The sequence below is a fragment of the Protopterus annectens genome, chromosome 16.part0, assembly GCF_019279795.1.
Source record: "Protopterus annectens isolate FY-2018-M chromosome 16.part0, PAN1.0, whole genome shotgun sequence".
NCBI lineage: Eukaryota > Metazoa > Chordata > Ceratodontiformes > Protopteridae > Protopterus > Protopterus annectens.
The window spans coordinates 567,149,647-567,165,099 of record NC_056750.1 but is presented as its reverse complement, the minus strand read 5'-3'; the positions used below and the strand labels follow the sequence as shown (position 1 = coordinate 567,165,099).

Sequence of the window (15,453 nt, the reverse complement as noted above, 5' to 3'; positions counted from 1 at the left end):
AGTAGTGTGTGGGAGAGAATTGTGTTCATTGTGATAGGTGGGGCAAGGATTAGGGTGAATGTCTCCACCTAGGTTTGTAGTATAATGGGTGGAGTCTGTAAGCTGATAGAGGGTAGGAAGAAAAGTATTTTCTATGAAGAATGGTAAGTGACTAACTCATGACTTTATTTTATTTTTGAGAAAGCTGCTAGAGAATTTGAAACTGTTTCAGCGATTGTCCTATGATGTTGCACCCCCCAGACTTTTTTTGGGGGGGGATCCTTCCTTTTACAGCAGACATTTATTTGGCATTTTTTTTCTTTTTCTGGCTGACTACTATATAGTTCAATTAAATCTGGACGTATAAATGTATGGAAGCTTGTAGATGCGTCAAACTAAGGAAACTTAACTTCACGTCCAAAAACTATATGCATTTCTTTATAAAAGTGATTTTGTTTTTAAATGCAGTATATACAAATGACATAATGTGAGTTTTTCATTCAAGATTCAAGGTACAAATTAAAAGCCGAATCTTAAGACTTTCTGTAGGGAGCTATCCCAGTATACTTGTCTGTTAATTTTATGGGAATATATTGGAATAGTTTTTTTGAGATGGCCATTTATGTATGCGAAAAAAAAAAAAACTGCTAGCAGTCAGCACTTTTGGGAAATTATCTTTAACTTAGTCAGAAGCAAAGACGTTGATACTAGATGAGTGTGTTTGGGTGAGTTCATGATTCCATTTTTATCCTTAGATTGCTGCAAAGATTGGAGGGGATCCAGCTCACCTGAATAACTCCACACCACTAGTGGATCCTTCTATGTATGGTTATGGAGGTCCAAAGAGATCTTTGAATGATGGAGGTAAGTTTTATTTTATTATTATTTTTTTTTTTATTGGCCCTTATCTGTTTAAATTATTTCCTTTTTAGGGTTTTGTTGACCTGTTGGTATAACAGTACATTTCATTTTTATCTTTTGCTTTGGCCCTTTATCTTTGCAGACAGTGCCCAAGTCACTTTCAAGCTTTGCTCCATTAAGTGTTTTGTCTGCTGGGAACTTAAACATACTCCATACTTTGTTTGAGATCTCTTCCTCAACCAAGAGTCACAGTTCTGTTTCTTTGGGGAGACAGTGACAACCCTAGTAGCCTTACTGATGGGTCTGTATTACCACATCGAAAAAGCCGTTAATCGATCAGCTTTATAACTGAAAATGCAGATAAAAGAGCTGTGTATTGTAAAATCCTGGTATAGTGAAGATCAGAAAATTTGCCCTTTCCTCATTGTAGTGCGATCTCGGAGTTGGTATATATAGTTAGCGGGGGGGTGCAGCCTCCCACAAATGTGAGTTCTAGTAACCACATTTTCAGTTATAAAACCGTTCGATTAACGGGTTTTTTGATGTGGTAATATAGACCCTTACTGATGAGCTACATGGGTTATGTCAGTCTCTTTTTTTTTTTGGGGGGGGGGTTGTTTGTTTCTCCCTCCTGCTTGTCAGCCATCATCCATCCTCTGACATGAGCAGCCCATTTATGCCCCGTAAGTTAACAATTTTTTTTTCTGTAGATTACTGTTGCAGTAATATTAGTAGTATTGCGTAGTACCCAGCCACTGGGGATGCAGAAGCCAGTGCATTTCTTTGTGCCGGTCCCAAGCCCAGATAAATGGGGAGGGTTGCTTCAGGAAGGGCATCCGGAGTAAAATTTTGCCAAATCGTACATGCAGACTACAATACAGATATACATACTGTGAATCGGTTGAGGCCCGGGTTAACAACGACCGTCACCAGTACTGTTGGCCAACAGGATGCTGGCAGAAATTGGGCTACTGTTGGCCGAAGGAGGAGAGAGGGGAAAGGCATGCCCGAAGGCAGGTAAAGGCTAGGACTGTGGTAGTGAGGTTCGGAACTTTGAATGTTGGCAGTATGACTGGTATAGGGAGAGAGCTAGCTGATATGGACAGAAGGAAGGTTGGTATATTGTGTGTGCAAGAGACCAGATGGAAGGGGAGCAAGGCTAGGTGTATCGGAGGTGGGCTCAAATTGTTTTATCATGGTGTGGATGGGAGAAGAAATGGCGTAGGGTTATCCTGAAAGAACAGTATGCTAAGAGTCTTTTGGAGGTGTAAAGAGTGTCGGATAGAGTGATGTTTATGAAGCTGGAAGTGGTGTAATGATGATTGTTAGTGCATATGCTCCACAATTTGGGTGTGCGGTGGATGAGAAAGAAAAATTTTGGAGTGAGTTGGATGAAGTGGTGAAGACTGTACCCAAGGGAGAGAGAGTGGTAATTGAAGCAGATTTCAATGGGCATGTTGATGAAGGGAACAAAGGGGATGAGGAAGTGATGAGTAGGTATGGTGTTAAGCAAAGGAATGCAGAAGGTCAAACGGTAGTGGATTTTGTGAAAAGGATGGACATGGCTGTGGTGAATACGTATTTTAACAAGAGGGAGGAGCTTAGGGTGACATACAAGAGTGGAGGGAGATGCACACAGGTGGATTATGTCTTATGTAGAAGGGCCAGTCTGAAGGAGATTGGAGACTGTAAAGTGGCAGGGGAAAGTGTAGTTAGGCAGCATAGGATGGTGGTTTGTAGGATGACATTGGTGATCAAGAAGAGGAGGAGGAGTGCGAGGGCAGCACCAAGAATCAAATGGTGGAAATTGAAAAAGAATAATTGTGAGTTGGAGTTCAGGGAAGAGTTAAGACAGGCACTGGGTGACAGTGAATAGTTAACGAATAGCTGAGTAACTACAGCAGAGCTAGTAAGGGAGATGGCTAGAAAGTTGCTTGGTGTGACATCTAGAAAGAGGAAGGAGGACAAGGAGATCTGGTGGTGGAATGAGGAAGTACAGGAGAGTATACAGAGAAAGAGGTTGGAGAAGAAGTGGGATTGTCCGAGAGATGAAGAAAGTAGACAGAAGTATAAGGAGATGAGGTGCATGGCGGAGAGAGAGGTGGCGAAGGCTAAGGATAAGGACTATGAAGAGTTGTATGAAAAGTTGGTCACAAAGGAGGGAGAAAAAGACCTGTACTGATTGGCTAGACAGAGGGACCGAGCTAGTAAAGATGTGCAGCAGGTAAGGGTGATAAAGGATAATGAGGGAAACGTACTCGCAAGCGAAGAGAGTATGTTGAGCAGATGGAAAGAGTACCTTGAGGGGCTGATGAATGAAGAGAATGAGAAGGAGAGAAGGTTGGATGATGTGCGGATAGTGAATCATGAAGTGCAGTGGATTAACAAGGAGGAAGTATGGATAGCTATGAAGGGGATAAAAATGGAAAGGCTGTTGGTCCGGATGATATACCTGTGGAAGCATGGATGTGTTTAGGTAAAATGGCAGTGGAGTTTTTAACTAGATTGTGTAATGAAATAGTGGAAAGTGAGAGGATGCCTGAGGAATGGAGAACAAATGTTTTGATATCGATTTTTAAGAATAAGGGTGATGTGCAGAGCTGTAGTAACTACAGAGGGATTAAATTGATCAGGCACAGCATGAAATTATGGGAAAGAGTAGTGGAAGCTAGGTTAAGGAGGGAGGTGATGATTAGTGATCAGCAGTATGGTTTCATGCCAGGAAAGAGCACTAAAGATCCGATGTTTGCTCTGAGAGTGTTGATGGAGATGTACAGAGAAGGTCAGAAGGAGTTGCATTCTGTCTTTGTGGACTTAGAGAAAGCATATGATAGGGTGCTTAGAGAGGAGTTGTGTTATTGTATGAGGAAGTCGGGAGTGTCCGAGAAGTATGTAAGAGTGGTACAGGATATGTACGAGGGTAGTGCAACAGTGGTGAGGTCTGCTGTGGGAGTGACGGATGCGTTTAAGGTGGAGGTGGGATTACATCAAGGATCAGCTCTGAGCCCTTTCTTATTTGCAATGGTGATGGACAGGTTGACAGACAAGATCAGGAGTCCCTGTGGACTATGATGTTTGCATATGACATTGTGATCTGTAGTGAGAGTAGGGAACAGGTGGAGGAGACCCTGGAGAGGTGGAGATGTGCTCTAGAGAGAAGAATGAAGGTCAGCAGGACTAAGACAGAATATATGTGTGTGAATGAGAGGGAGGATAGAGGAATGGTGAGGATGCAGGGGAGTAGAGGTGGTAAAGGTGGATGAGTTTAAATACTTGGGATCAACAGTTCAGAGTAAGTATAGGCAGGATGGGAGTGGGTGGAGAAGAATGTCAGGAGTGATTTGTGACGGACGAGTACCAGTAAGAGTGAAAGGGAAGGTCCACAAAAGGGTAGTGAGACCAGCTATGTTATATGGGCTGGAGACAGTGGCACTGACAAAAAGGCAGGAGTTTGAGCTGGATGGAGCAGAGTTAAAGATGTTAAGATTTACACTGGGTGTGACGAGGGTGGACAGGATTAGGAATAAGTATATTAGAGGGTCAGCCCAGGTTGGAAGGTTTGGAGACGAAGCCAGAGAGAAGCAAGATTACGTTGGTTTGGACATGTGCTGAGGAGGGATGCAGAGTATATTGGGAAAAAGATGCTAAGGATGAAGCTGCCAGGTAACAGGAAAAGTGGAAGGCCTAAGATAAGTTTTATGGATGTGGTGAGAGAGGACATGCAGGTGGTTGGTGTGACAGAGCAAGATGCAGAGGACAGGAAGAAATGGGAACAGATGATCCGCTGTGGCGACCCCTAACGGGAGCAGCCAAAAGAAGAAGACTGTTGGAGTAGTATTAACTGCTGAACTTGACTTCCAGAGCTCAGAATCCTTCCACCTTGATGCAGTAGGTATTGTCACTAGGATGCCAAGATGCTCCCAGTCTAATGGCAGTGTCTGTATGCCATATTAGGACTTTATGCATTCTGATAGTGTCTGCCTCATATTTTCAGCATACTGAAGTGCACATCATCTGGTATGATTCAGGTGGCTTCCAAAGCCAGGTAATTACCCATCTGGGAATTTTCACTATTTCTGTTTTTAGATCACCCCGTTACTGTTTGTAGTATTAAGGCAGTGGGACGTAATGTCTGGAGAGAAAAAGGATGTGCATCTGGTAGGCAAATGCCTTATAAAGATAATCACTGATGCTTTTTATATATATATATACACACATATATATATATATATATACATATATATATATATATATATATATATATATGTATATATATATATATATACATATATATATATATATATATATATATATATATATATATATATATATATATATACATATATATATATATATATATATATATATATATATATATATACATATATATATATATATATATATATATATATATATATATATATATATATATATATATATATATATATATATATATATATATATATATATATATACATATATATATATATGTATATATATATATATATATACATATGTATATATATATATATAGATATATATATATATATATATATATACACATATGTATATATATATATATATATATATATATATATATATATATATATATATATATATACATATATATATATATATATATATATATATATATATATATATATATATATATATATATATATATATATATATGTATATATATATATATATATATATATATATATATATATATATATATATATATATTTTGGACTGCATTGCAACATCCAGAAGTCTCCTTGTTTCTGTAGGATTTAGACAAAAAAAAAAATCCTAAGAAGGGGCTCGCCTTTCAGCACTCTGTCAATTATAAGAGACTTGAAGCCTTCACCTGGCCCACTGATGCCGTCTGGGTTGTCTTTCTCCTCTGAAATCCCCCCTCTGAAAAAAGGCAAACAGTAGGCAGTGAAAGGAGTGCAGTAAAATAGGTATCCAGCATCTGCACTTAGTCTAAAAGAATGCTTTTGTAACACCTGGACCAAACACCTACTCCTCCACGGGCATTTGCCCCTTTGAAGGCCGTTACATATCCAATCAGAATGGAGTTAGAGGGAGGACATTCTGGGGGTACACAGCTGCCCATCGTATAAGGCTGTTTGATTACTTTTGAAGGGAGAAAACAGGGCCATTGCTGTTTTTGCTTAAAAGGATGTTGTGGAAGTCCAGGTATCCCATTTCTAGACTAAGAATCCCAAAGTAGTCCTCCCTCACAGGAATACCCAGAAAGTGAAGCACATTTCACTGTTTCCCATCTCCTGATGGACATCTACACCCTAGATGTTGAGTGGGTCTTCCTTTCTATTTTCAAAACTGTATTTCAGCCCATCCCAAGGTCTCTGAAAAGCTGTTCAGAGTCTGCAGAGAGGAAAAGATTTTTTAGTGTTTGGAGTCCTTTGTGCTAAAAAGAAAGGAAGTGCTCCTCCAGTTGAGTGAAATTGGGGAAATAATTTGATTATTTTTCATTGTCTTTCACCCCTTGTCTCTGAAATGTACATTGAGGGTACCATCTCCTCAGAGCCCCAGATAGAGGAGATAGGATTTGGAGAAACACTTTACAAGTTGTTTTTCAACTGAGAAAGAAGGGAAACCTCAGAAGCCGGAAAAGATGTTTTGCATTGTTAGCCTCAAATGCATTCCAACCTATGGCCATTTCTCCTGTTTTGGGAGGTGTTGAGGAAGCTTTGACCAGCTTCCATTAACCCCCTGCTCTGAAGAATCCTGACAGGTTGTACAGTGTGAAAAATTTCCACAAGTCTGCAAGATTTCCCACAAACATTTTTACAAGAACCCTGGTGGAGCTAGCAGTGATATCCACAGATGCAGAAAAAGGATTTAAACTTGTGCTCCCTGCACATTCCCCAATGACAAAGTAAGGTTTTGAGTAGATTTGAGATGATGGTATACATGGCTGCCATCCTGGCCTTCATTAATGTCAGTAGCTGGACACTCATGACCAAGTTCCATATGTCGCTCCTTGGACTGTGTAGGAAAGAAGACTGGGGATTTGTCTGCTGCTGTCCCAGTGACAGAACTCTGGAAGCTTAGCCAACTGGTCATAAAGCAAAACCACTTATGTGTGATTATGATGATGTGGATGCAGGATCCAGGACAACAGCCAACGTGTGTGGCACTGGCTTCAGCCCTTGCTAGTGTGTGGGAAAGTAAAGATCCTTAATGCCACTTCAGGCAAAGTACTGTTTGGCACCCCTACTATTGAAAAAGTGAAAAGAAAACTTAAAGAAAAGGTATAAATTCACTCAGGAAGTAGAATAGATTTTACCCCTGTGCTATGGTATGAGATAGAAGAATCCAAGTCTAGATGGGTACTGTATCTCAAGCAAGTAAAGGGTATGTCTGAGAAAGGCAGAAAGGTCAATTTAAAAAGAAATGGAAGGTAGAAAGTAAAGGAATGCCTAGGGGACTCAGGGGCCTTACTAAGGCTGTTCTTAGAGCAGTTGGACCTGTTTGGCCAAATAGCTTCCCGTGCTTTTATTGGGTGGGGGAGCAGCACTAGGCTATGACGGGGGTTGTTATGCCTTGTGCAACCTTCTCAATATTTGCCTTTGAGACATTATGGCAAAGTACAAGGCATTTTCCTACCTGCTGTCTTACATTAGCGGAGAAAACTGCATTCCTTGTTATGCACTACATCTGTGGCAGTGGTCTAGTACTACTATTACTGCAGTATCATACCATGTGTATCGTTTAAAGTGTTAGCTGCTAGTGCTGTCATACTAGCTAATTGCTGCTGACTGCTCAACAAAGTTTTCAACCCAAGACTGAGGTTGATTTAACCATCTGGTTTTGTGCATCATTCCAGTTGCTGTCACAGAAAGCATGCAAGACCAGGTTTAATTGGAAGATGGACAAAGACACTGTTTTCTCTTGCTTCTTTTGCTAATATGCAGTGTATGATTGGTTGCTAATGAATGTCAGTGTAACTATTGAATATCTTTCCTCTCCTGGCAAGAAAATAAACACTAGCTGTTATACACTAGTTTGTTACCCCCCCCCAATTTTATATTACTCTCATTTTTATTGTTTATTAATTACTATTTACTACGTGTATTTACCAACGTTATGTATTCTCGATTGTTATCGATTTCTTGTATTGTTTGTAATGTGCTTTGTAAAGGAGCTTTCTCCCTGGGTCTCTGTTGAAAAAGGGACACTGGTACAATTAGACATCCTAGTCAAACAAATATGCAATAAAGAAATATAGTAAGCGTGCATACACATTGAACTAATGCAGTGATTTGAGGTAAATTTTGATCACACCAGTTGTGAAAGAATGTTACCAGATGTTCTTCGTGTTTCACTGTTGCAGTCATTACATTTGGGTAATCTGCTGGCAGGTTGCCCTCAGTCGGCCTGAATTCCAAAGTCTTGGGTCCTGCGTCGGTTGCTGTCTTCTCTTCCATGATGTCAGGTAGTCAGGGGTATAAAACATGCAGCCGATGCCATTTTCTTCAGTCTTTCTTGCTGCGTGGTGCCCAAAACAGAAGCATTTTGCAAGTGCCGGTCGGCCGACTACTGAAATGTTTGAGTTTCAGAACTGAAGTCTTCACTAAAGCTAAGTACCCTGTTGGGGAAACTTTTTTCTTGCTTTTTACCGATGTCAGAAAAAGTTAATAATTGTATTACTTGTGGGAAGCAAGTACCTCCTAAGGATTTCCATTTATACTGTATTCCTTGCCTAGGCCCTGATCACAACGTGCCTGGCTGTCGGTTTTGTGCTAGATTTAACCAACGCACTATTAAGCGTCGGTATATTTTTGCATCAAAGTATTTTGGAAATGGATTTAACTACCCAGAAATGTCGTCGGATAGCAATCCGACTACCGGAGTACATAAAAATCGCAAAGAAAAAGACAGAGAAAGGCAGTCGAGATCCAAAACGCACGACAAAGCTTCTCCGAAGCCAGTCGCTGGTACTCGGGTGCCTTCACAGCCCCTGATACCCGCTACCTTCGAGTTGCAGGCCTCTACCGACACCCATGTGGAGTCCGGCATGCAGCAAGATACTCAAGGTATTGGACCGACGGATGTATCTCCCTCGGATGGGTCCGGAGCCTCTGAGTAGGCACGAGCTTCCGAGTGTGTATTCGGATCTCAACATTTGTACATCAAACTGACGACAGCTGCAAAATCAAAGACAAAAGAAACTTCTAAACCTAAAAAACCGACGCATGAGCCACGTGCACAGGCCTCTATGCCTAAAAAACAGATGATCAAAATGGCTGAAGACCTTATTACCTTGATCAGGGGTAGCCATCCCCCTCCAGATAAGAGGTCTAGGCAAGACACTGATTATGAATTTTCAGATCAGGTTTCTATTTCTTCTGATTCCTCTTCTGATCAGGAATTATCTATACCTCCCTTTGAGGATTCTGATGCTGAGGAGTCTATTCCATCTGCATCTCCTCCTGAGGATTATTCTTTTGGAGAAACCGTGCATACTTTGAGGGAGCATTTTCACTGGGAGAGTCAAGACTTCTCAGAATCAAAAAAGAGGCTCAGGGATTTCCTTCTCCATCAGCACAAGCCTTTAGCCATTCCCCCTGTTTTAGACATTGTGGATGATGTGTTTTCGGAGTCGAGCTTGACCCCTGACTCCTTACCTCCGGCTCCCAGTAAGCCTGACAGATATTACAGAGTCCCCAACTCACATAAATTTTTATTTAGAATCCCTGCTGCTGATCCTGAAACTATTTCAGAGGGTCCAAAGGGAGTTAAGGCCTCAACAGCAAAAAACCCTACCCCCTCTGACAGAGATTCAAGGGCACTGGACAGATGAGGACAAAAGGTTTATACATCTGCAACCTTGGCAGTCAGGGCCTTAAATTGTCAGTTTCATATGCTTAAGTACCAACAACATGTTATGGGATTGCTGAAACAGAAAATTATGTTGATTTCAGAATGTGCAGAAAATAAAGAATTGCAGGAATTATTGCATGCAGCTGAACAAGTTGGGAAGCATACTTTGCAGTGTGGTTTTGATTCTTTAGAGGCCTCCCGTAGTTACTGGATCTGTGATTAGAAGGCATGCCTGGTTAAAGGAACAAAATTTGCCTGATCATGTTAAAGCTAAATTGCTAGATGCACCTTTACAGCTTGATTCTCTTGTTTGGTATTAAGGCAGAAGAGGTTTTAAAGAAAATGGAAGGTAAAGCTAAGTCTATGCAAACTGTTAAAGATTTTTTGCAAGTGCAGCCACCAAGATTCAGTAGACACTGGCCTACAAGAAATTGGTCTTTCCGGTGTCAGACCGAGCTCAAAGGGGCAAATCCAGACGTCCTAAGGGTTCCAGGTACCAGGCTCAAGATTCATACAGGTCAGAGCAATGGGGCGCATCCACCTCCAAATCTGGAGGAGATAAAGCGCAAACCTACAGAAAGCAATCCCAGTGACTTCCCTCTGCCTACACCAAGCACTTATCTTTTGGCAGCACCCATAGGGAGAAAATTAGCACTTTTTGCTCAAAATTGGCAGTTAATAACCCAGGACAAATGGGTACTAAACATCGTATCACAGGGATACAGATTCCATTTCCACACTCTGCCAATGACAAATGGTTGGCCAGATCTGCCAAAAAATCAATGGGCAGAGGCACAGAAATGGGTTACGTCCCACATGGATATGGGGGCCATTCAGACAGTACCAGAACAGGAAAAAGGACAAGGTTTTTACTCTAGATTGTTCTTGGTACCCAGAAAGGACAGGGCCTGGCGGCCAATACTGGATTTATCGATTTTGAAAACCTACCTGGACATTCCAAAATTCAAAATGCTGACTTTGCAGCAGCTTCTGCCCATGCTGGGCAAGAATGCTTGGCTGGTGTCTTTAGACCTAAAAGAGGCATTCCTGCATGTCCCAAAAAGACAGTCGTGCAGAAGATACCTCAGATTCAAGGCTGGCTTAATGCATTACCAATTCTCTGCACTGCTCTTTGGCATGTTAAGTTGTCTATCTCGCCTTCATTCTTGCTGGATGGGTTCGGAGCCGACCTCGGCTCCACTGCCACTCTAAAAGCTCGAGAGTTGGTTCCACCGGCTCGAGGCTCCCCTTATATCCCACAATGCTAGGCGAGAGTTACCTCAGATCTCGTTTGCCGCTACAGCTTCGAGGTTGGTTGTTTCTACCGGTTCTTGGTGAGTACTATTTCTTCTTGAAATTAGTCTTTAAAAACCCCTTTAATTTAATATATTTACTTAGTTTAGTGTAGTTTAGAAAACTTTTTATTCCCTTCCATAAATTTTCCGTTCTTTTCCTCAAGAACCTTTGGTTCTTCCCTTGGGCCTATAGGCCTTTCCTCCCCTAGTGGAGTGTGTGTGTGTATTATTTTAGTTAAATTAATAGTACTGTTTTTTATTATAATTAATCTGACAGGGTGTAACTAGTGTGTTTGTGTGTGTTTGTGTACACCTGTTCAGATAAAATGTCTAAAGAAGCAAAGGTCTCCGGATTCAAGAAGTGTGATGCGTGCTGTCAGAAAATGTCTCTGACAGACGCTCACACTTCTTGTGTCTATTGTCTGGGGCCTTTGCACCTGCAGGACTCCTGTGCTGTGTGCCATGGCTTCAGCCCCAGGGTCCTGCAGGAAAGAAAGAATAAATTGATTCTTAGAGGCTTACTCAAGCCAGAGGATTCCCTGTCTGTTTCAACAGGGAAGCCCTCTAAGGCATCTAGGTCTTCGGCTCCGGCTACTGAGCCGAGACCTAAGGTTTCTCAACCTTTGCCTTCATCGGCTCCGGCTGGAGCCGATAAGTCTCAGTCCACAGTTTCTGTGGCCCCCTCGGCTCCGGCCGGGGCCGGGGTAGTAAAGTTCCGTGTCGGCTCCGACCAGACCTTCGGAGCCGACAACTAGAAGAGGTCCAGGTCACCATCTCTTGGCTCCGTTCATTCGGCTCCAGGATCTCCCCTGCTGTCTGAACGGAGCCAAAGATCTCACTCCTCTAGGTCATCGAGGCTGTCGGATCATGACCTTCAGAGGGTAGTGAGTCGACTACTTAAGTCCGAGGCACTGGCCCAGATGCTTCAGAGCCCGACTTATCAGTCGATGCCTGCCCCGGTCCATCAACATATTCCTCCTTCGACTCTCTTGAGCTCGGAGCCGGGTCGTGTCGGAACCGAGACTGTGATTGCGTCGGAGCCGATACAACTGTCTTCGGCTCCGTCTTCTTCCTTGGAAGAATCTCGGCGCCGGACTTCCCTCGTCGGCTCCGAGGGGGTGAGTGGCATCGGACCCTTGTCCGACCCCTCTCCTCTCGGTGCTTGCGCTGGTGAGTTCGGCTCCGACATCGGCCTCGGAGCCATCACTGTCGGTGCCGAGGGGTTCTTAGCTCTCGGGCGGGGACCTCTGGCTCTGCCTGACAGGGGTGCATTCGAGGTCATGCGGAGTGTGTTAGAGCCTGGCTCTACTCCACAGTCGGCTCCGCCCCTCCCTCTATGGTGCCTCAGGTTAAGTCGACTCACTCCCTCATCCCGGACCGCAGAGAGCCAGCTCCTCAGGAGCCCCTGTGGGATTTCATCCTCTTCGAGGCCTCTCCTGATTTGGCAGAAGAGCCCCTCGGAAGAGGAAGTGTAAGAGGAAACACATTGACTCACCTGAGTCCATCACGTCAGACACAGATTTGGATGATTCTGAGGGTTCCCCGTTCCCCTTCTGAAGATGTCTCATTTGCAGACATTCTGGCGATCCCGAAACAGAGGCGAAATTGGCCAGCCCTCAACCCTTCGGAGGACGAATCTGTGTATCTTGAGGCGTTTGGCTGTCGTCCTTCCACCTCCTGGGTGTCCCCTTCACCCCCTCATGCAGGTGGTTGCTAAGAAGGCATGGACGGCTCCTGATTCAGTGGACCCCACTCCCAGGAGACCCTCTAAGTTCATAACAGCTCCAGCAGACAAACAATTTTTAACAAAAGGAGTTTCTGTGGATGCTATGGTGGTAGCTGCTGCCACAAAGAAGGAGCTAGCTGATCCTTCAGTACCTGTCCATCCACCTAACAAGGAATCTAGGTCCATGGATAGGTACGGAAGCGGATGTTCTCGTCAGCGACATTTACCATGCGTTCGCTGAACTACCTGTGCCATTTTACTCGTCTTCAAAGAGACTTGATCAAGGAAGCGAGTGAAATGTTAAAGGATCCTACAGCTGCGGGTTTCCAAGATAAGATGAACACGCAGCTGGCTACCCTTAATTCCATAACCAACTCCTCCATGCGCCTTCTTTCTTGCGCGGCTGATGGAGCGAGCAGAGCCGCAGGGACAGGTGTGGCCTTACGTAGGCATTCCTGGATGCGGCTATGAAATTTTGGACCCTTTCAAGACGTCTTTCACGAACTCCCTTTGATGGATCATCTCTTTGGTCCTCAAGTGAAAGAAACCTTGACTAGGTGCGAGACTGATGGCAAGACCCTTTCTGCCGTCGGAGTCCGTTTTACTACTCCTTCCAGTCCTTACCCCAAGGGCCAGCACGGTGGAAAGATGTGGATCCGTAAACAATCTCAAGGGACTTCGCCTGACGACAGAGTCGTTTCCCACCAGAGGCAGAGGTGGGAATAACAATGGTAGACGTCGCCCTAGGGGCAGGGGGGGTCCACAGAACCAGGGCAATCGGGAAGCCTTCCCTGACAAGCCCTTTCAGCATCCCTGAGGTGTTGCCCGACTGCCCATCTTCGGAGGCAGTCGGGGGAAGATTGTCACTGTACCCAGAAGCCTGGCTATCCCTGACTCAAGACAAATGGGTACAGTCCATCATTTCCGAAGGCTATTCTATCCCCTTTCTTCGCTTTCCAAACCAGTCAAAAAAATCCCTTCCAGATGTTCCACCCGCTCAAAGGGATCTAGCAGTTTTGGAAATTTCAAAACTGCTTGCAAAAGAGCAATTCAGCCAGTTCCAGCAGACCAGCAAGGATCCGGAATCTACTCAAGGTTCTTTTAGTTCCAAAGAAAACAGGGACTGGAGACCAATTTTGGATCTCAGTGTCTTGAACAAATCAGTCAAGAGATCAAGATTTCGGATGGTCACGCTGCAATCCATCCTTCCCCTTTTGGGCAAAGGAAACTGGATGTGCTCTATAGACCTTCGGGATGCGTACTATCACATAAAGATGAACAGACGCTCCAGAAGATTCCTCCGCTTCAGGCTGGGAACCAGTCATTTCCAGTTCAGGGCCCTGCCCTTTGGTCTCACCACTGCCCCGGTGTTTACCAAATGCATGGCAGTGGTAGCTTCTCACCTGAGACGACAAGGATTCCAGGTGTTTCCATATTTGGACGACTGGCTCCTCACAGCTCCCACCAAGCATCTCCTTCTGATGGCCAGAGATTACACTTTTCGCTTGTCAAAAGCTGGGTATTTCAATAAATTGCGAAAAGTCTGTTTTGTCGCCTTGTCGTACTATTACCTACATAGGCAAATCTAGATACGATAAACATGTCTGCAAGGCTAACTCATCAGAGAATATCAGACATTCACAAATTGGTATCACTCCTTCTCAACAACAACAGAATCAAAGCCAGGTTAGTTCTAAAGGTGTTGGGAATTATGGCAGCGGCCATACCTCTCCTTCCTTTAGCCAGATACCACATGCGGATCCTTCAGTGGATGCTTTTTACTCAATGGTCATACCAGGAACTTCCAATGTCTCACACCATTGTGATCACGCGTGCAAAAAGCATCTCATGTGGTGGATGTCTTCCCCAGCTCCTGTCGGAAGACCCTTTGTTCCACCTCCTCCGGTTGCTACACTGACAACGGATGCCTCCCTGATCGGGTGGGGGGGGCATTATCAGGGCAGGACAGTCCAGGGCACATGGCAACCAAACGAATGCCACTTGCACATAAATGTTCTGGAGATGAGAGCAGTGCTTTTAGCGTTGCAAGCCCTTCAAGACTCTCTTCCCTTGGGAACAATTGCAATCCAGACAGACAATATGTCTGTAGTGTGGTACATCAACAAACAAGGCGGAACCAGATCATACCCCTGTGTCGAGAAGCACTCAGACTGTGGCAATGGGCGATTTCTTCTCAGCGTTTTCTGATAGCAACGCACATCCCGGAAGTCCAATCATATTGCGGACAAGTTGAGCAGAGCTATTCTCATGCCTCACGAGTGGTCTCTGAAAGACTCTGTAGTGAGAGAAATTTTTCTCAAGTGGGGTCAGCCTTGCTGCGATCTTTTGCTACTCCCCAAAACAGCAAGTGCAGAGAATATTTCACTCTATTCCCTTTACCAGGCCAACCCAGCAGAGACGCTCTAGTCCAAGTTTGGCCCGGGGACTTCTGTATGCATTTCCTCCTTTCCCACTGATCTCTCAAGTAATACAGAAAGCTATCGCTCAGAAGGCCTCATTGATCCTCATTGCTCCTTACTGGCCTCGACAAGTGTGGTTCCCCTTTCTACATCGTTTTCTCTTGAGCGACCGTGGAATCTGGACCTAGTTCCAGATCTTTTGATCCATCAGTCGGGTCAGTTTCATCGCTCCCTCCCTCTCTGAACCTCACTGCTTGGTTCCTCCAGTTCCAACCTTAGCCAGGCTTCCTCAATTATCTCACTCTGTTAGAGATAT

General features: G+C 43.9%; 1 protein-coding gene across 1 annotated transcript in view; it reads left to right on the top strand.

The window, feature by feature from the left end:
• Window positions 1-591: 591 nt before the first annotated feature.
• The window catches only part of FUBP3 (far upstream element binding protein 3), a 1,726,332-nt gene continuing 1,711,470 nt past the window's right edge, over window positions 592-15,453 (top strand). Inside the window, exons 1-2 of the mRNA XM_044058146.1 lie at window positions 592-603; window positions 735-843. Of these exons, the coding sequence (XP_043914081.1) occupies window positions 592-603; window positions 735-843 (121 nt within the window). The remainder of the gene's footprint in view (window positions 604-734; window positions 844-15,453) is intronic.